Source organism: Trachypithecus francoisi, unplaced genomic scaffold, assembly GCF_009764315.1.
Source record: "Trachypithecus francoisi isolate TF-2019V2 unplaced genomic scaffold, Tfra_2.0 Lachesis_group17, whole genome shotgun sequence".
NCBI lineage: Eukaryota > Metazoa > Chordata > Mammalia > Primates > Cercopithecidae > Trachypithecus > Trachypithecus francoisi.
In genome coordinates, this window is record NW_022681462.1 from 42,979,252 (window position 1) to 43,007,220 (window position 27,969).

Consider the following 27,969-nt stretch of genomic DNA (forward strand, 5'->3'; position numbering starts at 1 on the left):
GTTCTGAGCGAGCCCTCAGGCTGAGTCACCTGTCAAGGCCACAGTGTCTGAGCTCAGGGCCCCCAGCAGTGCCCCAAGCCCCCACTGTGTGGGCTGCCCCTGCCTGCGGGGCCACTTCAGGTCGTACCCCCGACCTGCTGACCTAACTTTCTTCCTCTACCGCCGAATCCCTGGGCTGTGTTCCCTGCTGCTGCCAGCCTGCGGATTGAAGGGACAGCCCCCTCCTAGAGACACAGGTAGAAACCAGCCCCCTGGCAGGGCCCTCCTTAGCTAAGGACAGTCACATCGTGCCATTGTCCCAGCTGCCTTGGAGGACTTCAGCTCCTGGCCAGCTGCACCCTAGGCCAGCTATTATTTTACTCTCCATTCCCTTTCTTTTCCATGTGGACCCTACACAACACCTCCGTAGGAATGAAGCAGACATGCCCCACCCCCGATCATCATCAGGGACACATCTTCACTCAGCCACCTAAAAGAAATGATCATACTGGCTTTCAGTGGACAAACACCATGGATCGCATGGGAGAGGCCCTCAGGCTCTGCCCGCACCTCTGCCTCTTATGAAGGCTCAGCCCCTCTTCACCGTTGCCCCTCTGTGGGGTCCGTTAGTTCCATACGGACGGCAGGGAATCGGCTTTCCAGAAACTCATCCTTTCCCTTTTATTTTCTACAGCTGCCCTTGACTTGCCCTTGACCCCATTCTCTACTGAGGCTAAAACTCTTCGTCTTCCCCTTCACATTCAGAGGTGCTGTTTTTAAGCAAATATTCGATGAAGTTCAGTATTAAATTCAGACCAAAGACCAACAGGGGCTCCCTCCTTCCATTCTCCTCTGGGGGTGTGATCTAGAGTTCCAGTAGCTGCCACATCTGGCCTGCATTTGAATGAAGTGCACAGCTGATCCTGCAGTCCTGCCATGCCACCGCGTCACAGGTCCACAGCCTCATGCTACGTGTCCTGCCCTCAGACACCCAACTTGGGTTCACTTTGTCATGGGCTCTGGACCCTCACATGGGTGCAGACACCTGTGGAGACCTGCAGAGTCCTGCAGGGCCTCTGTTCTCACGGTTGCATACAGATCCAGCTGCTCTCAGAGTCCCCCTTAACTCCCTCAAATACTAATATTGGGATTACTCACACCTTGTGCTTCTCATTGCACAATCCAGTCTGAGACTGGGGCTGGGGACACACCAGGAAGTCTCTGAATGCTCTGCCTCCTGTGTCCTCACCCGGGGTGAGGGAAACCCTCGGGATCATTTCCTGTGTTCTCCCCAAGGGATTAAAACATTCGAGCAGAGCTTTGATCATCTGAACCTTCAGTGGCCCTCTCCCATACTGTCCACTACTACCTTTGCCCCACCAAGTTTCATGATGTTTATTGCATGCCTCCATGGGCCAGGCAGGCATTTTACAAACATGTTCTCTATCAGTCCTGGCAGCATCATATGAGGGAGACACACAAGACTACAAGGCTGGTAAGGAAGGAACTCGGAGTCATGGGCAGTTGGGATTTCTATTCAACTCTGAAGCACGTTCTCTGCCCGCCCCACAGTGCTCCCCCAGGGTGGGTTGTATTGTGGGGACCCGCAGGAGCTGCAGGCCTTGGGGCTCACCATGCCTCCAGTGCACTCGTGGCAGTCCTGCAGGCAGCGGATGTTCTCCCAGGTGCTGTAGGCCCTCAGCCCCACCACCAGAGCCTGCAGTGAGTGACTGTTGACCAGCTCCTTTCCCTGGAAGACATCTTCATGCAGGAGGGCCCCGGCATACCTGTGGGACAAAGCAGAGATGTGTGATGGAAGTGGCGGTGCACCCAGCACATGTGTGAAGGAGCATTATCTGTGAAGTGCTATAATGCTATTTGAGGAAACAATATGATGTCAATGATACACATTTTAAACTGTAGATAGTCACTAAAAAATAACATTTAAGACGCTACCTGCGGAATACTAAAAATTATTCAATTAGTCAACGAAACACAGGAGCAGAGGGAAAAGGGAACAAATAACATATGGGATAAATAGAGAAAAAGTTGCAGGATAATATTCTAAAACTCTATGTTTGTTGATAGTTACATTAGGTGCAAATGGTTTAAACAGTACTATTTAACTTGGAGATTGTCAGACATGATTTTTAAAAAATCAAGATTCAACTAGATGCTTTATACAAGAAAGCCACTCAAAATACGAAGACAAATAGGTCAAAAGAAATATAACAAAAAATTTATACCTGCAAACACTGCAAACACTAACCACAGGAATAGCAGAGGCTTGTGGGCATCTGATGTAGACCCCAAGGTTAAACCTGCTTCTCCAAAGTCTACCAAAGTCTTCATGGGTCTGTCAAAACTGTCACCCTGCACCATGACTGTACCTGCAACCATGAGTCTCCACCACATCGCTCTCCCATTGGAAAACCTCTCCTTTGCTTTCTTTTCAAGTTTACTTTTCTTCCAATCCATTTATAGGCCTCACTACTCATGCTGACATCTGTCTAGGCACTCCTTGACTCAGCACAAAGTGGCCCCCTAGGCTCAACTCTCCTCTTATTTTGGTCTACACACATACAATCATGTTCCAAATTATTTTCTTTTATCAACACACACAAAAAAGTTTCACATGCCTCTTGTATTTGTAACTTTTTAATTCCACTTCCCTTGGAAATTCTGTAACTTACAACAATAAAGTATACCTCAATTCCACTCCCCCATCCACTTTGCTACTGTTGAGATTTTATATATAAAGATATGTATACATATTACATATATAGATACAGATCTTCTGCATGTGTTATAAACCTCATGGCTATTTTTGCTTTAAACAACTTATCTTCTTCCGTAATCAACAATATTGAGAAATAATATATTACAATGATGCATTCATTCAAAGTGCACCACTTGAAGAGTTTTGACAACCGTACACACCCATGACAATAGCATCACAATCAAGCTACAGAACAAAATGCCTCATGTCTTTTTGCAGTCCATTCCTTTCTTTACTCCCACTCCAAGGCAACCACTGATCTGTTCTTTGACACTATAGATGAGACGTGTTTTAAGTAAACTGAATTGCAGAGTATGTGTTGTCTTGATTCTTTCAATCAGCATGCTGTTCTGAAATTCATCCACATTACAATATGTATTTGTAGTTGTTCCATTTTATTGCTAGTAGTACTCTAGTCTATGTAATGCACTCATCACATTCATTTATGCATTGACTTGTTGATGGACATTTTGGTTGTTTCTAGTTTGGGACTATTGCAAATAAAACTGTTAGGAAAATTCATGTACAATTCTTAGAGAAAATACATGTCTTCATTTATCTTGAGAAAATATATTGAAGTGAAATGGCTCAGTCATATGGTAGATGCATTTCAAACTTTTTAAAGAAACTGCCAAATAATTTTTCCAAAGTAGTTACGAAATTTTACACTCCTACCAGCGGTGTATAATAATTATAGTTGTTCTACATTCCTGCCAACAATTGGTCTTTACAGTCTTTTTAACGTTAGTCATTCTAGTGTATATGTAATGGTATCTCCTTATGGTTTGAATTTGCATCTGTAAAATGGAGATATAATTTCCTATTTCATAGGGTTGTTGGGAAAACTGAGGCTCAACTGAGGTAAACCTACCTGAGTCAAGGTCCCACATGTGTTAGGGCGGAGCTAGGATTTAAACCCAGGCCTCTCTATTCCTAAATAGCATGCTTTTTTCATTATAAATAATGTTCCTGTCAGTGCCCGGAGCAAGTTTGTGGCATTTTCATCTATGCTATATTATCATCACCCATGCTCCAGACTGTGACTATAATACAATGACTCTCAGAGAATTTCAGAAATGGGCATTTAAAAAACTGTATACATGATTCCCCATTGATCTCTCCAATCACACACAACCCCACCTCTCCCCATTCCCCAGGGGTGGAAATAGGTGGGAAACAAGGAACAAACAGTCTTTAAGAAACGGATTGTGAGACCCCAGCCAAGCTTCCAGCTGCCAGATGGAGAGGTGCACCAGTGGCTCTTATTCTTTGTTGTACCCTTATATTTGTTTAACCAAGGAGTCTGAGAAGTCTTCCATGCTCAGTGTGTTTTAGAGTACAGGAGGAGCATGTCTTAAGAAAATCTGATTGAGAAACCCATGGTGGCCCAAAACATAAATTAGGAAATAGGGATTCTGGAGGCAAAATTATTTCTCATTTCTAAACATGTTTATTTAATAGGTGATGTCTCAAGAAATGCAAGGTATTTGTTTATGGATTACATCCATTCAAAGAACAGATTAAACAAAGTGTTAGACCTGTATTAGTCTGTTTTCACACTGCTAATAAAGACATACCTGAGACTGGGTAATTTATAAAGCAAACAGGTTTAATAGACTCACAGTTTCACATATCTGGGGAGGCCTCACAATCATGGTGGAAGGCAAAAGGTACGTTTTACATGATGGCAGGCAAGAGAGAGAATGAAAGCCAAGTGAAAGGGGAAACCCCTTGTAAAACAATCAGATCTCATGAGACTTATTCACTACCACAAGAAGAGTATAGGGGAAACTGCCCACATCATTCAATTTGCTCCCACTGAGTCCCTCCCACAACACATGGAATTATGGGAGCTACAATTCAAGATGAGATCTGGGTGGGGACACAGCCAAAACATATCATTCCACACCTGGCCCCTTCCAAATCTCATGTCCTCACATTTCAAAACCAATCATCCCTTGCCAACAGTCCCCCAAAGTCTTAAGTCATTTCAGCATTAACTCAAAAGTTTACAGTCCAAAGTCTCATCTGAGACAAAGCAAGTTAAAGCAAGTCCCTTCTGCCTATGAGCCTGTAAAATCAAAAGCAAGTTAGTTACTTCCTAGATACAATGGTGGTACAGGCACTGGGTAAATACAGCTGTTCCAAATGGGAGAAATTGGCCAAAACAAAGGGCTACAGGCGCCCTGTAAGTTCAAAATCCAGTGGGGTGATCAAATCTTAAAGCCCCAAAATGATCTCCTTTGACTCTTTGTCTCACATCCAAGTCACACTGATGCAAGAGGTGGGTTCCCATGGTCTTGGGCAGCTCTGCTCCTCTGGATTTGCAGGGTACAGCTCCCCATCCCAGTTGCTTTCACAAGTTGGTGGTGAGTGCAGCTTTTCCAAGTGCACGGTGCAAGCTGTCAGTGGATCTACCATTATGCGGTCTGGAGGACACAGCTGTACTAGGCAGTACCCCAGTGGGGACTCTGTGTGGGGACTTCAACCCCACATTTCCCTTCCACACTACCCTAGCAAAGGTTCTCCATGAGGAGCCCCACCCCTGCAGCAAACTTATGCCTGGACATCCAGGCATTTCCATACATCCTCTGAAATCTAGGCAGAGGTTTCCAAACCTCAATTCTTGACTTCTGCGCACCTGCAGGCTCAACACCACATGGAAGGTACTACCCCCTTTAGAGGGGCTTGTACCCTCTAAAGCTATGGCTCTAGCTGTACCTTTGCCCCTTTTAGCCTGAAGCAGCTGGGATGCAGGGCACAAAGTTCCTAGGCTGCACACAGCAGGAAGACCCTGGGCCTGGCCCATGAAACCATTTTTTCCTCCTAGGCCTCCCGACTTGTGATGGGAGGGGCTGCTGCAAAGGTCTCTGACATGCTCTGGAGACATTTTCCCCATTGTCTTGGGGATTAGCATTTGGTTCCCATCACTTATGTAAATTTCTGCAGCAGGCTTGAAATTCTCCTTAGAAAATGGGTTTTTCTTTTCTATTGCATCTTCAGGCTGCAAATTTTCTGAGCATTTATACTCTGTTTCTCTTTTAAAACAGAATGCTTTTAACAGCACCCAAGTCATCTCTTGAATGCCTTGCTGCTTAGAAATTTCTTCCACCAGATACCCTAAATCATCTCCCTCAATTTCAAAGTTCCACACATCTCTAGGGCTGGGGCAAAATGCCACCAGTCTCTGCTAAAACATAGAAAGAGTCACCTTTACTCCAGTTCCCAACAAATTCTTCATCTCCATCTGAGTCCACCTCAGCCTGAATTTCATTGTCCATATCATTATCACCATTTTGGTCAAAGCCCTTTAAGAAGTCTCTAGGAAGTTCCAAACTTTTCCCCATTTTCCTTTCTTCTTCTGAGCCCTCCAAACTGTTCCAAACTCTGCCTGTTACCCAGTTCTAAAGTCGCTGGCTACGTTTACAGCAGCACAACACTCTACTGGGACCAATTTACTCTATTAGTCCGTTTTCACACCACTGATAAAGACATACACAAGACTAGGTAATTTATAAAGAAAAACAGGTTTAATGGACTCACAGTTCCATGTGGCTGGGGAGGCCTCAAAATCATGGCAGAATGTGAAAAGCATGTCTTACACTGTGGCAGGCAAGAAGACAATGGGAGACAAATGAAAGGGGTTTCCCCGTATAAAACTGTCAGATCTCATGACACTTATTCACTACCATGAGAACAGTATGGCAGAAACTGGCCCCATGATTCAATTATCTCCCACTGGGTCCCTCCCACAACATGTGGGAATTATGGGAGCTACAGTTCAAAATGAGATTTGGGTGGGGACACAGTCAAACAATGTCAAGAACACACCATCTTGGTAAGATTCATGAGAAATACCACAATATATCTAAAACCAAAAAGTCAATGAGATGGCAAGATTCTACTTATAAAAGTTTATTTTGTATAAAAAGACCAAACTAGACTTTTCGGCAATAAGCTATTAGAATCATATTTTTAAAAGTCTAGTGCAAAAATGGCAGGGATGAGTAACGTCCAAGGTGCTTAACTATCCTGAACTTCATTTTTTAACAGAGAAGACTGGTGAATTTCTGCAAACTCTGAAGGGTTATTACACTCATTCATTTATTCAACAAATATTCATAAAGTCTAACTTTGTGCAAGGCATCATTTCAGCTGCTGTTGTAACATTAATCAAAAAAACAGAGAAAAATCTCTGTCCTGTTGATTTGTCTTGAGACATTAAATGAGTTACTACACATGAAATCTTAGGACAGTGCCTGGTAAATGGCAACCATTTGAATATGTGTTAGCTATTTTCTTAATTTTACCATTACAGGTATTGGGTAAATGGAGATTGCCCAAGAGAACAAGTGAATCCAGTTGAAAGACAGCAGCAGGGACAATGCTGTGGCCCCTCCTTCCCTGAGATACATCCTGGACTGTGCGAGCTGCCCATCTGGCCTGGAATAAAGAGGAGAGGCAGACCCTAAAATACTCACTTTGGCTGGTGCACTGAAAATACTGATTTTTAAAAATTGTTAACCATTTTCTAAGCTAGGAAATTCGTCCCTCTAGCAAATCCCACTAGATGATTCCAAAGGGAGATAGATACCAGCTCCCAGCTTCCTTGGCCAGCTACCTCATGGACCCTTCAGAAATGTATGTTTCAAAGATGATCAAATGATTCAAGAGCAAAGCTCCAAGCAACCCCTCAGCCAGGTGTGACGTAGTTACACAAGGCAATTTTATTTTGTAGGTGAATTAACCTGTGCAGAGACAGACACTACTAGGTGTGATGATGCCAAATTAAGGATCCACAACTTCTGTGCTCACAGAGTTTATAATCACAAACCAAAAGTAACAGTGCAATGACAAGACAGGCCCAGGCTGCTGCTCCAGGAAGCTTATATGGGGGCTCCTTATTACAGAAGGGGCTCTGGGAGAGTGTCTTAGAGAAGTTGGCAGCCTCAACTGGGTCTCAAAAGATAAGCATTAACTTATCAGGTGAGGGAAGTGAGAGTGTGAGGGGAAAGAAGTCTGTAAGAAAGGTCACAGCAGGAGCATAGGACGGGTGTGGAGTCCTCAGTAGAGGACAGAGAGGTGGGGGTGGGGTGGAGGTGGGAAGGCCCGGCAGGTGGAAGGCACCCCAGGGCCACAAGTGGGAGCTTGAGTTCAACCCATGATTTGGTTTGGCTCAGTGTCCCCACCCAAATCTCATCTTGAATTGAATTGTAATCCCCATGTGTTGGGGGAGGGGCCTGGCGAGAGGTGATTGAATCATGGGGGTGGACTTTCCCCCTGGCTGTTTTTGTGATAGTGAGTGAGTTCTCACGAGATCTGGTTGGTTAAAAGTGTGTGACACTTCCCCCTTTGCTCCTTCTCTCTCCTGCTGCCATATGAAAAAGGTGCTTGCTTCTCCTTTGCCTTCCACCATGATTGTAAGTTTCCTGAGGCCTCCCTGTCATGCTTCCTGTTAGGCCTGTGGAACTATGAGTCAATTAAACCTCTTTTTTTCATAAATTACCCAATCTGAGGTAGCTCTTTGTGGCAGCGAAAGAACCAACTAATATAACCCAATACAGAAGATGCTGGAAAGCCCCAGGAGGGCGGCAGCAGTTGGCAGGTAGGAATTTAGATTTCATTTCAGGTAGAGGGCTGGTGATTCCTGGAGAATGGATTTGAAGAGGGCCAGGCTGAATGGGGAGGGAGTGTGCAACCAGGCATGGTCGGGGAGACATGACAGGGAAAGAAGGCTTTGAGTAATTTCAATGTAGGAGGAAAAATCATCACAATGTGGTAATTGGTGGGATGGGGGGATAGAAAGTTTGAGGGTCCTGGGGGGGATGGCAATAGCAGCTAACATTTATCAGGCATTTATTATCCTCCAGACCCTAATCTAAGCATGTTCAAATATTCACTCATTCAATTCTTCTAATAACCCTCTAAGTCAGGTATTATTATTCCTATTTTATAGATGGGGAAAATGAGGCACAGCATATCAGCAGCCTTCTCAAAGTTATACAATTAGCGAATGGCAAGATCAGGATTAGGACCCCAAAAGTAGGGTCACAGGGGGCCTGCTCCTTGCTGCCACACTGGAGCATGTATGATATGCCGGACCCTGTCTTAAGCCCATTTCATGGGTTAAGTCATTTAATCCCTTGACAACCCAAAGTAGGTACAGAAATACCTCATTTAATTACATTTTTGCAGATATTACACTTTTTAAAACTTGAGCCTTGTGGCAACCCTGCACTGAGCAAGTCTATCAGAGCCCTTTCTCTAACAGGACATACTCACTTTGTGTCTTTGTGATGTTTTGGTAATTCTCATAATATTTCAAACTTTTTCATCATCATTATATCTGTTATGGTGATCTGTCATCAGTGATCTTTGATGTTACTATTGTAATTGTTTTGGAGCATCCAAAACAATTAATAAGACAGGGAACTTAACTGGTAAATGTTGTGTGTTCTGACTGCTCCACTAACCTGCCATTCTCCCATCTCTCTCCCTCTCCTCAGGCCTCTCTCTTCCCTGAGACACAACTATGTTGAAATTAAGCCAGTAACCCTACAGTGGCCTCTGAGTGTTCAAGTGAAAGGAAGAGTCATATGTCTTTCTAGATCAAAAGCTAGAAATGCTTAAAAGAAAAAGAAAAAGAAAAAGAAAGCTAGAAGCCCAGTGAGGAAGGCATGTTGAAAACTGAGAAAGGCTGAAAGTTAGGCCTCTTGTACCAAAGAGTTAGCCAAGTTGTGAATGCAAAGGAAAAGTTCTTGAAGGAAATTAAAAGTGCTACTCCAGTGAATACACAAATGATAAGAAAGCAAAACAGACTTTTGCTGATATACAGAAAGTTTTAGTGGTCTGGATGGAAGATCATACAAATCACAACATTCCCTTAAGCCAAAGCCTAATCCAGAACAAGGTCATAACTCTCTTCAACTCTACAAAGGCTAAGAGAAGTGAGGAAGCCACAGAAGAAAACTTTGAGGCTAAATTGGTTCTTGAATTTTAAAGAAAGACACCATCTCTATAGCATAAAATTGCAAGGTGAAGTAGCAAGTCCTGATGTAGAAGCTATAGCTTAAGTAGCAAGTTATCCAGAAGATCCAGCTAAAATAAGTGATTATGGTAGCTACACTTAACAACGTATTTTCAGCGTAGGTGAAACAGCCTTGGAAGACGTTTCCATCTAGGACTTTTATCAGTACTTGCTTTAAAACTTCAAAGAACAGACAGAATCTCTTGTTAGGAGCTAATGCAGCTAGTGGCTTTAAGTTGAAGCCAATGCTCATTTACTATTTCAAAAATCCTCAGGCCATCAAGAATTATACTGAATTTACTCTGCCTGTACTATAGAAATGAAATAACAGCACCTGGTTGATAGCACATCTGTTTACAGCAGAGTTTACTGAATATTTTAAGCCTGTTGTTGAGAACTAATGCTCAGATATAAGGATTCCTTTCAAAATGTTACTGTTCATTGACAACGCACCTGGTCACTTAGAAGCTCTGAGGGAGATGTACAAGGAGATACATGTCTTTTCATGCCTGTTAACACAACAAGCATTCTCCAGCCCATGGATCAAGGGGCAATTTTGACTTTCAAATCTGATTATTTATTAAATACATTTTATAAGGCTATGGCTGTCATCGATAGTGATTCTTCTTATGGACCTGGGTAAACTGAAAACCTTCCTCACCATTCTAAGGGCCATTAAGAACATTTGTGATTCATGGGAGGAGGTCAAAATACCAGCATTAGCAGAAGTTTAGAAGAAGTTGATGTTCCAGCCCTCATGGATGACTTTGAGGGGTTCAAGACTTCAGTGGAGAAAGTCACTGCAGATACGGTGGAAAGAGCTAGAGAACGAGAATTAGAAGTGGAGCCTGAAGGTGTGACGGAATTGCTGCAATCTCATAATAAAACTTTCACAGATGAGGAGTTGCTTCTCATGAATGAGCAAAGAAAGTGGTTTCTTGAGACAGAATCTACTCCTGGTGAAAATGCTGTGAACATTGTTGAAATAACAAAAGAGGATTTAAAACGTCGTATACACTTAGTTGAAAAAGCAGCAGCAAGGTTTGAAAGGATTGGCTCCAATTTTGGAAAAATATTCTGCCGTGGGTAAAATGCGACCAAATGGCATCAGATGCTACAGAAAAATGTTTCATGAAAGGAAGAGTCTATTGTTGCAGCAAACTTCGTTGTTATCTTAAGGTATTGCCATAGCCACCACAGCCTTCAGCAATTACCAACCTGATCAGTCAGCAGCCATCAACATCAAGTCAAGACCCTCCACCAGCAAAAAGATTAACTCACTGAAGGCTTAGATGCTCATTAGCATTTTTTAGCATAAAGTATTTTTAACAAGGGTATGTATATTTTTTAGACATAATGCTGTTGCACACTTAATAGGCTGTAGTACAGTGTAAATATCACTTTTATATATACTGGGAAACAAAAAATTATGACTCATGTTATTGTGATATTCACTTTATTGCAGTGGTCTAGAATCAAACCTGCAATGTCTCTGAGGTATATCTGTACTGACATTCATGCTCTGTTTCTCTTTCTTTTCCTCCTCTCCTCTCCTCTCCTCCTCTCCTCTCCTCTCCTCCCCTCCCCTCCCCTCCCCTCTCCTCTCCCCTTCCTTCCTTCCTTCCTTCCTTCCTTCCTTTCTTTCTTTCTTTGAGATGGAGTCTCGCTCTTGTCACCCAGGCTGGATGACACTGGTGCATTCTCAGCTCACTGCAACCTCTGACTCCTGAGTGCAAGCAATTCTCCTGCCTCAGCCTCCTGAGTAGCTGGGATTATAGGCCCTCACCACCACGCTCAGCTAATTTTTTTGTATGTTTAGTAGGGATGGAGTTTTACCATGTTGGCCAGGTTGGTCTCGAACTTCTGCCCTCGGCCCCCCAAAGTGCTGAGATTACAGGCATAAGCCACCGCACCAGGCCTCACGTTCTGTTTCTAATGAGGGAATGTACATCCAGAAAATTTAAGTAATTGCTCATAAGGATGGTAAGTGGAGAGACTGGGATTTGAGCTCAGGATAGTCTGGAAACTGTCCATTTCCTGCTCACCTAACTCCAGACCTGTACACTTAAAGATGTATACTCTCCTTGCACTTGAGTAGGATCAAATACATTGAATAAACATCTAACCAGTTAAACCTCCACTTACCCAAACCCTGAACCTTGAAACCAACTGACTGGCAGCCTACATTCATGGAAAGTTAGGAGATGGGCCCTATAGCAAGATGTGACACCCTTAGTAGAGAAAAAAAAAGAAAAAGAAAAAGAAAAGATGTGTGTTGGAGGGAGGTAGTTAGCATAAAATTTTATCATGTTTCAACCAGTTTTATGAAGCTATTTCCTTACAAGTTGGAAAATAGGTAGCAGGGACAGTAAACTAGGAACAAACTAGAAAACCAAAATATTGTCATAGAATGTGCCAAATTTTTCCTGGGCTTGTGTTAAAATAAAGGCAGCCTCTTTCCCCTAATTGGGACACTGCCTTCCTGGGGATTCCTATGACCAGATTTTCCATGGGTCAACCCCTTACTGTGATGGGGGGAGACAGGGAATGAAAGAAGCAGGAGGGAAGGAAAGAAGCTGCAGAGCTACAATGGGGACAATGAGCTGGGCCAGAGACTATGGAGGGTGCAAGGAGGCCCAAGTCAAGAAATTTAGTAGGTCCTTGGGGCCAATTAGACTGACAGCTGGTGAAGGCAAGTGTCGATCTGTCCTGTTCAATGTGGCACTCATGAATGGCACATGGTAAGGGCTCTGGGGTTCTTTTTTTCATCAATTACTTAATTTTTATTGATCACCTCTTGTGTCTTTCCTTGACACCTAAAGCTAGAACTGTGACATTTCTCTAAATCTCTGATACAGGTACTTGGAAAGTGTCTAACTAAGATCCAGAGAAACTTGAATTTTCATTAACAGTGTAACACAGCACTTACAAAACCAAGCCTAAATCAAGCCAAAATATTAAAAAAGCTGAAGAAAAAGGAAACATGTCAATACATGTAACACTTTTGTTATAAATATATGACAGATACACATTTATAAATGTAGAATAGATAGCAACTCTTTCTTATGTAGTCTAATAACTTCTGTGTCACAAACGTGTAAACAGTTGACTGAGAAGCAAATGTATGCAGAGTCCTGCCTCTGTAACAGTTACAAGTCCCACTGGGGAAAACTCAAAGAAAGAAATTGTTTTCCTTTGGCATGCATATGGAAAATTTTCCGGTTTCATCATCAAGTTATTTGGATCCGATTTAAACTTTCATGATAATATAACACTGTTGCCTGTTTTCTCTTTGTGAAGTTTGCAGGTTATGCTAGGAAGCTCCCTAAAAAGATCCTGTGATTCTCAACTATGAATGCTCATTAGAACCACCTAGGGAGCTAATATACACACGATGGATCCCTGAGACACACCCTGGACTTAAAAGTAATATAGAGCAAAAAGGCTGGGAAGGAGGAATTGGGAATACACTGTGTAAGATTCTTACATTACTTGGGAAATTGAATAGTATTATTTGAAGGTAGTCTATGATTTATTAAAGATGTATATGGTAAGCCTTGGGTCAACAATCAAAGTATGTTTTTTAAATCTATAAATAAGTCAATAAAAGTGATAAAATGGAATAATAAGTTAGGTTCAACTCAACCAAGAGCAAGCAGAAAAATGGAAAAAAACATTAAAGGAGAGAAAATTAAAAATAAGCTATCAATATGATAGATTTTAATACAAACATGTCAGCAATCCCTTTAAACGCAATCTGTCTAGACAAACCATTTAAAAGCCAGAAATTGTAAAACTGGATAAAAAGGCAAGACCCAATTACATGCTGTTTACAAGTAACCCACTGTAATGATACAGGTAGGTTAAAAGTATGAAGAAAGACATACCATAAAAACACTTAGGAAACCCAGAGTAACTATATTAATATGACAAAGTAGACTTCAGGACTAGGATACTTTCAGGGATCAACAGAGAAATTATATAATGACAAATAAGTCAATTCTCTAAGAAGAAATAAACCTGCATGTGTATGCACCAAAACAACAAGCAAAAAAAAAAAAAACCTAAAATATTTGAGGAAAAAATGGATAAAACTGAAAGAATAAACAAATTCATAATTATAACTGAAAATGCCAACCTGCTCCTGGCAGTCACTGATAAAACAAGTAAGCAGAAAACCAATAATGATATATACGATCTGCAGAGCACAATTAACCAACTTGACCTAATTGACATTTATAACACTGTCCTCCCAACCACAACAAAATACACATCCTTTTTAAGTGTACACAGAACACTATTTATACTGAGCCATACATTTCGAAGAATAAAATTCATACAAAGGATGTTATTGGACCAAGACAGCAGTTATAAATAATTCAGGGGCGGAAAGGTAAGTCTTAAGGAGAAATTTAAACTATTTTTAACTAAATGAAAATGCAACATATCAAAATGAGAAAGATGCAGCTAAAGCCAAGCTTAAAGAGAAATTTTAGTGTGGATTGATTATATTAGGCAAGAAGCAATGTCTCAAAGCAGTAACCTAACCTTTCACCTTAAGAGAGGGGGATGGATATATAGAGACACAGAGAGGGAGAGAGAGAGAGAGCAAGAGAGAGCAAATTAAAGCAAGCAGAAGGAAAGAAATAAAGATTGGAGCAGGTAGCAATGAAATTTAAATTAAAAATAGAGAAAATCAATCACATAAAATATGGAAAAAGCAACATAATTGACAGGCCTCTACCCAAAGTGATATGAGAGAGACAAAACAGTGGGGATAAGGAAAGAGGACATAAAACATCAGGAAGGAAAGGGGAGAAATTGTACTGATCCTACAGACATTAAAAAGAAAAGGGAATGCTACAACCAACACCATCACCATAAATTTGACCAATTAGATAAAATAAATTTGAAAAGCACTCAAAAAATTAGGTAATCGGAAAAGTCCTATGTTTATTAAAATCTACACAACAAAAGCTCCTAGAACTAAGTCAATAGTATTCCTACATGTTAGAAATAAACAACTGTACATTCAAAAAGCTAAAATGCTTGGGTATCAACATAATAAAACATGAGTAGGGTTTGTATGTTGGAAACTTCAAAACAGAACTAAAAGAAGACCTAAATAAATGAAAAGATATACAGTGTTCATGTATTGAAAGACTCAATATTAAGAGGCAGACTATCCCCAATTTGATTTCTAAGTCAATACTATCCCAAGAAAAACATCAGTTATCTTTTTCGTAGATATTAACAAGATGATTCTAAAATATATAAGCAAAGGCCAAAAACAGAAGAGCCAAATCAATTCTCAAAAAAGAACAACATTAGAGAGCTGACACTACCCAATTTCAAGAAAAAACAAAATTTAAAGCCATTGAACCAAACCAAAATTGAAAACTATTGCTCTTATTAAGGCACTCTTAAGAGAATAAAAAGAAGTGACAAACTTGGAGAAAACATTTGCAAACAAAAATATGATGCAAAAAGTCTATTTAGAACCTATAAAGAACTCTTGCATTCAACAACAAGAAAACAAACAACTCAACTGAAAAATTGATAAAAGACCTGAACAAACACTTCGCTAAAGAAGATACACAGATGGAAAATAAGTACATGAAAAGACACTAACCATTATTAGTTATTAGTGTAATAAAAATGTAAAACTACAAACTATTAGAGACAACTATCAGAAAGACAGAAAACAAATAAAAATCAAAACGAAATCTGACAATAACAATGGCTGGCAAGGATGCAGGACAACTGCACCCTTATACATCACTGATGAAAACACAAAATGATACAACCACTTTGGAAAACATGTTAGCAATTTCTTATAAAGTTAAACATACACTTAACACTTGACCTACCAGTCCTACTTATAGGTATTTGCCCTAGTCAATCAAAACCTTATATTCACACAAAAACTTGTTGAGAATAGTTTTTAGTAGTTATTTATAATTGTAAAAACTAGAAACAACCTACATGTTCCTCACCAGTTAAATGGATAAACAGCCTGTGGTACATCTATACAATGGAATACTACTCAGCAATCAAAAGTAGGAAAATATTGATTCACACAATGATATGGATGAATCTGAAATTCATTTTGTTAAGTGAAAGAAGGTAGATCCAAAAGTCTACATATTGTACAATTCTGTATGTATGACATTCTAGAAAAGGAAAAACTATAGGTATAAAATACAGGTTGCTGGGGGTAAGACTGTGGGAAGGAGTTAACTATAAAGAGACAGCACAAGGGAATTTGGGGGGAGGTGGAACAATTTTGTTTGATACTGAAGTGGTAGACAATTTTGTCTGATACTGAAGTGGAACAACTCTATGTCCTTGTCAAAACCTATAGAACCATACAACACAAAGTGTGATTTTCTTTACTATTATAGCTTAAGTTCTGGGGTATATGTGCAGAATGTGCAGGTTTTTTACAAAGGTATACATGTGCCATGGTGTTTTGCTGCAACCATCAACCCTACATTAGGTATTTCTCCTAATGCTATCCCTCCTCTTGCCCTCCCACCCCCTAACAGGCCCTGGTGTGTGATGTTCCCCTCCCTGTGTCCACGTGTTCTCATTGTTCAACTCCTACTTACGAGTGAGAACACGCAGTGTTTGGTTTACTGTTCCTGTGTTAGTTTGCTGAGAATGATGGTTTCCAGCTTCACTCCTGTCCCTGCAAAGGACATGAATTCATCCTTTTCTTATGGCTGCATAGTAGTCTGTGGTATATATATGCCACATTTTCTTTATCTAGTCTACCACTGATGGGCATTTGGATTGGTTCCAAGTCTTTGCTATTGTGGACAGTGCCATAATAAACATATCTGTGCATGTGTCTTTATAGTAGAATGATTTATAATCCTTTGGGTATATAGCCAGTAATGGGATTGCTGGGTCAAACGGTATTTCTGGTTCTAGATCCTTGAGGAATTGCTACACTGTCTTTCACAATGGTTGAACTAATTTACACTCCCACCAACAGCATAAAAGTATTCCTATTCCTCCACATCCTCTCCAGCATCTGTTGTTTTCTGACTTTTTGATAATCACCATTCTAACTGGTGTGAGATGGTATCTCATTGTGGTTTTGATTTGCATTTCTCTAATGACCAGTGATGATGAGCTTTTTTTTTTTTTTTCATATATTTGTTGGCTGCATAAATGTCTTCTTTTGAGAAGTGTCTGTTCATTCCTTCACCCACTTTTTGATGTGGTTGTTTTTTTCTTCTAAATTTGTTTAAGTTCTTTGGAGATTCTGGATATTAGCCCATTGTCAGATGGATAGACTGCAAAAATTGTCTCTCATTCTATAGGCTGCCTGTTCACTCTGATGGTAGTTTCTTTTGCTGTGCCAAAGCTCTTTAGTTTAATTAGATCCCATTTGTCAATTTTGGCTTTTGTTGCCATTGCTTTTGGTGTTTTAGTCATGAAGTCTTTGTCCATGCCTATGTCCTGAATGGTATTGCCTAAGTTGTCTCCTAGGGTTTTGATGGTTTTAGGTCTTATGTTTAAGTCTTTAATCCATCTTGAGTTAATTTTTCTATAAGGTGTAAGGAAGGGGTTCAGTTTCAGCTTTCTGCATATGGCTAGCCAGTTTTCCCAACGCCATTTATTAAATAGGGAATCCTTTCCCTATTGCTTGTTTTTGTCAGGTTTGTCAAAGATCAGATGATTGTAGATGTGTGGTGTTATTTCTGAGGCCTCTGCTGTGTTCCACTGGTCTATATCTCTGTTTTGGTACCAGCACCATGTTGTTGTGGTTACTGTAGGCTTGTAGTATAGTCTGAAGTCAGGTGGCATGATGCCTCCAGCTTTGTTCTTTTTGCTTAGGATTGTCTTGGCTATGTGGGCTCTTTTTTGGTTCCATATGAAATTTAAAGTAGTTTTTCCTAATTCTGTGAAGAAAATCAATGGTATCTTGATAGGATAGCATCAAATCTATAAATTACTTTGGGCAGTATGACCATTTTCACCATAAGCATGGAATGTTTTTTCCATTTGATTATGTCCTCTCTTATTTCCTTGAGCAGTGGTTTGTAGTTCTCCTTGAATAGGTCTTTCACATCCCTTGTAAGTTGTATTCCTAGGTATTTTATTCTCTTTGTAGCAATTTTCACTCATGATTTGGCTGTTTGTCTATTATTGGTGCCAGAACTTCCAATACTATGTTGAACAGGAGTGGTGAGAGAGGGCATCCTTGTCTTCTGCCGGTTTTCAAAGGGAATGCTTCCAGTTTTTGCACATTCTGTATGATATTGGCTGTGGGTTTGTCATAAATAGCTCTTATTATTTTGAGATACGTTCCATCGATATCTAGTTTATTGAGAGTTTTTAGCATGTAGGGGTGTTGAATTTTGTCAAAGGTCTTTTCTGCATCTATTGAGATAATCATGTGGTTTTTGTCATTGGTTTGGTTTATGTGATGGATTATGTTTACTGATTTATGTTGAACCAATCTTGCATCGCAGGGATGAAGCCAAATTGATGGTGGCAGATAAGCTTTTTGATGTGCTGCTGGATTCGGTTTGCCAATAGTTTATCGAGGATTTTTCCATCGATGTTCATCAGGGATATTGGCCTGAAATTTTTTTGTTGTTGTTGTATTTCTGCCAGGCTTTGGTATCAGGATGATGCTGACCTCATAAAATGGGTTAGGGAGGATTCCCTCTTTTTCTATTTTTTGGAATAGTTTCAGAAGGAATGGTACCAGCTCCTCTTTGTACTTCTGGTAGAATTTGGCTGTGAATCTGTCTGGTCCTGGATTTTTTTGCTTGCTAGGCTATTAATTACTGCCTCCGTTTCAGAACTTGTTATTGGTCTATTCAGGGATTCAGCTTCTTCCTGGTTTAGTCTTGGGAGGGTGTATGTGTCCAGGAATTCACCCATTTCTTCTAGGTTTTCTAGTTTATTTGTGTAGAGGTGTTTATAGTATTCTCTGATGGTAGTTTGTATTTCTGTGGGGTCAGTGGTGATATCCCCTTTATCATTTTTTATTGCGTCTATTTGATTCTTCTCTCTTTTCTTCTTTACTAGTCTGGCTAGCAGTCTATTTTGTTAATCTTTTCAAAAAACCAGTTCCTGGATTCACTGATTTTTTTACGGGTTTTTTGTGTTTCTATCTCCTTCAGTTCTGGTGTAATCTTAGTTGTTTCTTGCCTTCTACTAGCTTTTGAATTTGTTTGCTCTTGTTTCTCTACTTCTTTTAATTGTGATGTTAGCGTGTTGATTTTAGATTTTTCCTGCTTTCTCTTGTGGGCATTTAGTGCTATAAATTTCCCACTACACACTCCTTTAAATGTGCCCCAGAGATTCTGGTACATTGTGTCTTTGTTCTCATTGGTTTCAAAGAACTTATTTATTTCTGCCTTAATTTCATTGTTTACCCAATAGGTTATTTGAAAAGATTAACTAAGCTGATAAACACCCAGCATAATTGGCTGAAAAAAAAAGAAGCAAAAAAAAGTTTTCTTTTACAAATAAGTGACATTGTCACAGATCTTACAGTCATTAATATAATAATAAGGAAATATTATTAACATATGCATTTTACAAATTAGTGAAGAAGTGAACAAATTTCTCAAAAATACAGGGTAACAAAACTAACAAGAGAAGAAATTGGCAAGACTGAAGACTCATATTTCTTAAAGAAATTAATAAAGTCATTAAAAACTTTCCAATAAAAAAACAAAAAAACCCATATCCATACCATCTTAGTAAATACTATCAAGCATTTAAGAAAGAAATAAAAGCAATCTTACACAAACTGCTTAAGAAAAATAGAGAAGAGACAACTTTCCTATTTCTTTTATGAGGACAATATAACACTGATACCAAAATCTTCCAAGGAAATTTCAAGTACCAAAATTAAAAATCAACATTCCATATGAACATAGACACAAAAAATCCTTATGAAAACATTAGCCAAATAACTCTAATAATATAAAAAAATATATAATGTGGCCGGGTACAGTGGCTCACGCCTATAATCCCAACACTTTGAGAGGCCAAGGTGGGTGGATCACCTGAGGTCAGGAGTTTGAGACCAGCCTGGCCAGCATGGTGAAACCCCATCGCTACTAAAAATACAAAAAAAAATTAGCTGGGTGTGGTTGCAGGCGCCTATACTACCCAGCCCAGCTACTCAGGAGGCTGAAGCAGGAGAATCGCTTGAACCCGGGAGGCGGAGGTTGCAGTGAGCCAAGATTGCACCACTGACCTCCAGCCTGGGCAACAGAGCAAGACTCCATCTCAAAAAATATATATATATACACACACATATATATATTCTATATGTGTGTATATATAAAAATATATATGTATATTTATATGCATGTATATGTGTATATATTGTGTATTTGTGTGTATATAAATATACATATACACACACATATATGTATATATGTATATGTATATGCATGTATGTGTATATATATGTGTATATATGTACATATGTGTGTGTGTATATATAACACATATAACCAAAGATTTCAAAAGATTTCCAAAGATTTCAAAGAATGCAAATTTGCCTCAAAATTTGAAAAGTAATGTAACTCATTTCATTAATAGAATGAAGGAGAAAAATCATATGACCATCTAAATAGAGAAAGAAAAATTGTGTCAAAATTGAACATACATGAAAAAAACACTCAGCCAACTAGGAATTGAAGGGAATTTCCTCAGTCTAATAAAGGGCATCAACAACAACAAAAAAAACAGTTATACAGAATGAATAAGAATGAATAAGACCTAAAGAGAATGAATAAGACCTAATGAATAAATAAGACCTAATCAATGAATAAGAATGAATAAGACCTAAAAGAATGAATAAGACCTACTATTTAATAGCAAAACAGGGGGACTATAGTCAGTAACAACTTAATTGTGCATTTTTAAATAACTAAAAGAGGGTCATCGGATTGTTCGTAACACAAAGGATAAATGCTTGAGGGGATGGATACTCCATTCTCTATGATGTGCTTATTTCAAATTGCATGCCTGTATTAAAACATCTCACATACCCCTTAAATATAACACCTACTATGTAACACCTACTATATACCCACAAAAATTAAAACAAACGAGAAAGACAATAACAATCTGCAGTGAACATTCATGTTAATGGTGAAATACTGAACGCATTTTCACCTAAAGTCAAGAACAACATAGGGTGTCCACTCTCACCACTGCTACTCAATATTGTACTGAAGGTTTTGTCCAGTCTAATAAGGCAAAATCAAAACAAAACAAAAATTAAAAAGTTGGAAAAAAATAAGCAAAACTTTCTTTACACATATTTTATATATTGCATAGGTGGAAAATTCTAAACGGTCTACAAAGAAATTACTAATAAGTAAATTTAGTGACAATACAGGTCAATACACAATGATGAGTTATATTTCTATAAAATATTAACAATTGGGAATTAAATTAAATATCGATGCCTTTTGACTACATTTAGTGAAAAATGTGCAAGATTTCCACACTGTAAATTATAAAACATTACTTAGATAAATTGAACACCTGTATAAACAAAGAGATATATCATCTTCATTAATCTGAAAGACGCAATACTGCCCAAATTGCTTTACAGATTCAATGCGATCACAAATAAATCTAAATAGACTTGCAAAAACTCTAAAATAGCAAGACAATTTCAAGGCGAAAAAAAATACTTAGAGGACTCACATAATCTGATTTCTTTTTTCCTCCTCTCTCTTAACAGCTTTATTAGATATATTTCTTGAACTACAGCATTCACACTTCTAAAGTGTGAATTCAGTGGTTTCTAGTATATTTAGGGAGTTGTGCAACCATCACCATCTAATTGTAGAATATTTTCATCACCCAAAAGAGAAAACCTATACCTGTTAGCAATCACTCCTCGTTTTCTCCTGATATAGTTTGGATGTCCCCTCCACATCTCATATTGTAATTCCCGATGTTGGAGGTGAGACATGGTGGGAGGTATTTGGGTCATGGGCGTGGATTCCTCCAGGCTTGGCACTGTCCTCACTGTAGTGAGTTCTCACAAAATCTAATTGTTTCAAGTGTGTGGTACCTCTCCTACTCTCTCTTGCTCCTGCTTTCACCATGTGACGTGTCTTCTCCTACTTCACCTTCTGCCATGAATAAAAGCTCCCTGAGGCCTACCCAGAAGCAGAGCAGATGCCTGTGCCATGCTTGCATAGCCTGCAGCATCATGAGCCAACTAAACCTCTTTTCTTCATTAATTGCCCAGCCTCAGGTATTTCTTCATAGCAATGCAAGACTGGCCTAAATACACCTCCTTTACCCCTCAGTCCCTGGCAACCACTGATTTAGTTTCCATCTCTATCACTCTGACTATTCTGGAAATTTCATATCAATGGAATTATTCCACATGATTTTTGTGACTAGCTTCTTTCACTTAGCATAATGTTTTCAAGGTTTATCCATGTTATAGCATGTATCAGTACTTCATTATTTTTATTGCCAAATAATATTCCACTTTGTGAATGTGCCATATTTTGTTTACCCACTATGGACATCCGATTTTTTCCACATTTTCATTATTACAAAAAACGTCACTGTGAACATTCATGTGCACATTTTTGTGTGCATATATGTTTTCATTTCTCTGGGGTATATACCTAGGAGTAGAATTGCTGAGATATATGGCAATTTCATGTTTAATATTTTGGAGAACTGCCAAGTTGTTTTTCAAAGCGACTATACCATTTTACATTCCCACCAGCAATGTATGAGGTTTCTATTTCACTACATACTTGTCAACACTTGTTACTATGTTTTTCATTATAGCCATCCTAGTGGGTGTGAAGTTTTATCTGATTGCTGTTTTGATTTGTACTTCCTTGACAAATAATGACTTTTAGTACTTTTTCATGTGCTTATTGGTTATTCGTACATCTTCTTTGGAGAAATGTCTTTGGATCTTTGCCCATTTTTCAATTGGATTGTCATTTTATTGCTGAATTGCAAGAATTCATGTATGTTCTAGATACAAGTCGAGATGTATATGCCAGATACATAATTTGAAAAAACTTTCTCCTATTCTGTGGATTGTGTTTCACTTTCTTGATGGTGACTTTTTAAGCACAAAAAAATCTTTTACTTCTTATGAAGTCCAATGTATATATTTTTTTCTTTTGTAATTGTGTTTTTGGTATTCTATCTAAGAAACCATTGCCTAACCTACAGTTGCAAAGATTTGCTCCTCTAAGAGATTCCTCTAAGAGATTTATTGTCTTAGGTCTTAAATTTAGGCTTATGCTCCATTTTAAGTTAACTGCTGTATAGGGGTCCAACTTCATTTTTTGCATATCAATATCCAGTTGTCCTAGCACCATTTATTGAAAACACTGTTCTTTCATTGAATTGTCTTAGCATCTTTGTAAAAAATAAGCTGGCCATAAATTTAGGGATGTGTTTCTGTACTCTTGATTTAATTCCATTGACCTGTATATCTATCCAATGCCAGTACCACACTGTCTTGATTACTGCAGCTTCATGTTAAGTTTTTGAATTGAGAAATGTGAGCCTTCCAACTTTGTTACTCTTTCTAAAGATTGTTGTGGCTATACTGGGTCCTTTATATTTCCATAAATTTTAGGGTCAGCATGTAAATTTCTAAAAAAAATCAGGCTTCTGGGATTTTGATAGAGATTGCTTTGTATCTATAGATTAATTTGGGGAGTATTGTCACCTTAACAACATTACATCTTCTGATCCATGAACATATATTCCATATATTCACAGCTTCTTTTAACTTCTTTATTAAATTTATCCTTAGGTATTTTATTCTTTTTGATTTTTGGATTGTTCATTGCTAGTCTATAGAAACACAACTGATTTTTATTTATTGATCTATCCTGCAGTCTTGCTGAACATGTCATTTCTAATAAATTTTTAGTGGATTCTGTAAGATTTTCTATATATGAAGGCACATCATCTGCAAGTAGACACAGCTTACTTCTTCCTCTCCAGTTTACATGACTTTTATTATTTTCCTTGCCTACTTGTCTTGACTAGAACCTCAACAAGATGTTAAATAGACATGTAAAAATTAGACATCCTTGTTTTGTTCCTAATCTTAGGAAGAGAGCATTCAATCTTTCACCATTACATATGATGTTAACTGTGGGTTTTTCATAGATGACTTTTATCAGGTAAAGAAAGTTTTCTTATATACCTCGTTTGTTGACTGTTTTTATCATGAAAAGGTACTTGATTTTGTTAAATGCTTTTTTTGCATCTATGGGGCTGATCATGGTTTTTTCCCATATATTCTATTAACATAGTCTAGTATGTTGTTTTTTGATATGTTAAACCAACCTTGCATTCTTGGGATAAATCTCACTTGGTCATGGTGTATACTCCTTTTTTTTTTTTTTTTTTTTTTTTTTTTTTTTTTTTTTTGTTGTTGTTGTTGAGACGGAGTCTCGCTCTGTCGCCCAGGCTGGAGTGCAGTGGCCGGATCTCAGCTCACTGCAAGCTCCGCCTCCCGGGTTTACGCCATTCTCCTGCCTCAGCCTCCCGAGTAGCTGGGACTACAGGCGCCCGCCACCTCGCCCGGCTAGTTTTTTTTGTATTTTTAGTAGAGACGGGGTTTCACCGTGTTAGCCAGGATGGTCTCGATCTCCTGACCTCGTGATCCGCCCGTCTCGGCCTCCCAAAGTGCTGGGATTACAGGCTTGAGCCACCGCGCCCGGCCGTATACTCCTTTTTATATGTTGCTAAATTAAGTTTACTAGTATTTTGTTAAAGGATTTTACATCTATATTCATAAGTGATATTGCTCTATAGTTTTCTTCTAATGTCTTTGCCTTATTTTGGTATTGAGTGATACTGGCCACATGGGATAAGCTGGGAAGTGCTCCTTCCTCTTCTGTGTTTTAGAAGAGTTTGTGGAGGACTGATATTAACTCTTATTTAAATGTTTGGTGGAATTCACTATTAAAGCTGTTTAGGCCTGGGCTTTTCATTGTGGGAAGTTTTAAAATTATTTACCTAATATTCTGTGATTGGTTTATTAGGATTTTCTATGTATTCTTTATTATATTTTGGTAGTTTGTTTCCTTCTAGGACTTCATCCGTTTCACATAGGTTTTATATTTTTCTGTGTGTACTATTATTCATAGTATTCTCTTATATTCCTTTTTATTTCTGTAAGGTCAGACCTACTACCTGATTTCAAGACTTACTATTAAGCTATGGTTGTAACAATGTCTTAGAAAAGACACAGAAAGCAGTAATCATAAAACAAGAAAAGGATAAATTAGACTTAAGCAGTATTAAAATTTTCTGTTCCCCCAAATTACACTATTAAGAAAATAAAAAGGCAAAATATGCACTGACCAAAAATATTTAAAGTAAGAACTTGTTTTTATTATGAACTCTTATGAGTCAATAATAAGAAGATAAATAACTCAATTTAGAATAATATGCAACGGATTTAAATAGATCTTTCACAAAGAAGATGTACAACGGCCAATGTGCACATGAAAAAAGTGCTCAATGTCATCAGACACCAGAAGAGTGTAAATTTAAACAACAGTGTGATAACATTTCATACCTACTAGTGTGAATATGATTAAGAAAGAACTGAAACAAACGTTGGTCAGGATGAAGAACAACTGAAACTCTCACATGTTGCTTGAGGGCGTGTAAAACAGTACCACTTCTTTGAAAAACTGGCAATTTCTTATAAAGTTAAAAATACATTTACCTAATTATCCAGCAAGTCCTCACTAGGTATTTATCCTAAGAAAAATGGAACACTTGTACAAGAATACTCACTTTGCCTTTTTCATAGTAACTACAAGCCTGGAAACAATTCAAATATCCCTCAGTAGAAGAGATAAACTAACTGCAAGCTAGTCATTTCATGTTACTATTCAGCAATAAAAATTAACAAACTATCCATGACATTGAGGAACATCAAGACCTTCTGTTGAATGAAATAAATTGGAAACAAAAGAATACATATGGTATGATTCCATTTTCATCAAGTTCAAGAACAAGCAAAACTAAGCTATGGGAATAGAAATCAGAAAACTGTTTGTCTCCGCTGTGGTGGAAAGGTGAGGGTCAACTGCAAAAGGGCCAGAGGGAACTTTCGGGGATGATGGAAATGCTTTATATTTGGCTTTAGTGTTCATTACATGAGAAGAGTATATGTGTGTCAAAAGTCACTCCACTAAAAACTAAAATCTATGAATTTCACTGTATGCAAATTAAACCTCAAAACACCATTCAGAAACATGTTAGGTAAGAGATGGCAGATGCAAGTGCTTTAAATTTTCTTCCAGGTGGCGTGGATGGATCTTACTGTTGCTACCTGCAGCTCAGCCTGCAGGGTTCAGTGTCCTTGCACCTTGGAACACTGGCATTCCACTTGCCAGCCTCGTGTACAATAAGAACACAGGTGCACCCATCCAACCCCTCCCAGCCATGCCAGCAACGGCTGGGCAATCCATAGTCAGCAGCACACTAGATATGCCAAGGGCTCTCTGATTACCATCCTTTTATAAACCCTGGGACTAGCTTCCCCATCAGCATGTTAAATTTCAAACACAAGCCAATTCTAAATTATTCAGAAATGAATGACTGGAGTTAACACTGAGAAGCAAAATTGCTTATGGAAGGAGGAAAGAACACAGAATAGGGCCCAGAGTTTGGAGTTCCACTCCCAGTCCACTACTTCTAGGCTCTGTGATCTGAGATAAATCCTAAGTTTCTTATCTTTATAATGCAGGGATGATGATAACATGACACACAACTGCTGGACAATGGTCTAGCACTTGGGGAGCAATAGCTGAGAGGCAGAAATGAAAGCCTGTGGTAGAATGTGAATTTCCAGGTGTACTTACATACACGTTTTATTCAAAGCTCCTCACTCCCTGCCTCCCGCGCACCCCCCACCAAATACACACACACCTGGACCTATTTTTGAAAACTTTACTGGTAATTAGAACCTTTATCAGAAGGTAAAGAACTTTTAACTGTTTAAGTCTGCTACTTTTTAAAACTCTGGAGAAACATTGGCTCCTGCCTTCTCAAAGTCTCTGTGGCCTCCATTCATCTGAATATAGAGACAATCAAGATTTGGACCTTAGCATCCTTTAAAAGCAGATGTCCAGGTTAAAAACATCTGCAGAGGTTTAAGCATCCGAGAATGCTTTTAACCCAGGCATCTGATTTTAACAATAGACTCTTTCCTGATCACAGTTAGAAAATGACATCCTGTACCTGCTTCTCTGAATTCTTACTCACGCCCGGGCATCACACTTCCCCTGAGAGAGCAAAGCCTGAGCACCATCTCACCTGCTGACGAAGGTCAGGGCCAAGGCTGTGGCCAGGTGGGGCATCAGCCACAGGGTCTGCGTTTGGTGCTCAATGATCTTCACCTCTTCCTTGGTTTTGGGCCCAAACTGCCTCCGACTAGAGGGAATCAACGAACACGATTTTTACCAAAATCCAGAAGAGGGGGGCGACTTCATTTCTAGATCTAAAAGTGCTGGCTAGCCATTTGCCTTCCAAAGACTCCAGAATCCAGAAATCTGAATTTCCTAAAATGTGGTTAGGGCAACACATCCCAAGTTTCTGAAGAAAGCCCAACAGGAAGCTTTTCAGCTCTTCTAGAAGTCAACCTTCCCAGCGTGGAACATTTTTAAAGCAGCACATCTATCTAACACCAGAGTAATTCTTACTCCTTAACACTTACATGACATTTTATAGTTCCAAGTGCCCCATGATCATTAATTATTCAGCTTTACTAAGTTTGTGACATAATTAATAGGACAGGAGCAATACCCTAGAACATATTTCAAAAGGACATTCTCAACAAGGAAGGCGACATTAACCCTGGTGCTCCTGTCAGATTCACAGGTGGGTCATTACTTTTAGCCCACCTAAACCTCCCTGCAATTCTATGTGGAAAAGGTGTTCTCCACATCCTGCCTTAAATCCCTGTGCCCTGCAGACAGCATGTGCATTGCACTCCGAGGCTGCGATGCCAGGTGAACCAAGGCTTTCCTTGGAGCAATTTATAAAGTGGCGTGGGATTGTCCCCACAGGCAATGCCCAGGGACAAATCCCCCAGGATCTCATAGTTGTAGACTGCAAAGAGCCCAGGCTCTTCATAGAGGTCACCCTCTGCTCCAGGCAG

The 27,969-nt window shown here is 39.2% G+C and overlaps 1 protein-coding gene across 1 annotated transcript in view; it reads right to left on the minus strand.

Annotated features, from left to right (window-relative positions):
• The window catches only part of LOC117062215 (acyl-coenzyme A oxidase-like protein), a 389,661-nt gene that overhangs the window by 167,648 nt on the left and 194,044 nt on the right, over nt 1-27,969 (minus strand). Inside the window, exons 11-12 of the mRNA XM_033175478.1 lie at nt 27,126-27,242; nt 1,613-1,766 (exon numbers count right to left, since the gene is read on the minus strand). Of these exons, the coding sequence (XP_033031369.1) occupies nt 1,613-1,766; nt 27,126-27,242 (271 nt within the window). The remainder of the gene's footprint in view (nt 1-1,612; nt 1,767-27,125; nt 27,243-27,969) is intronic.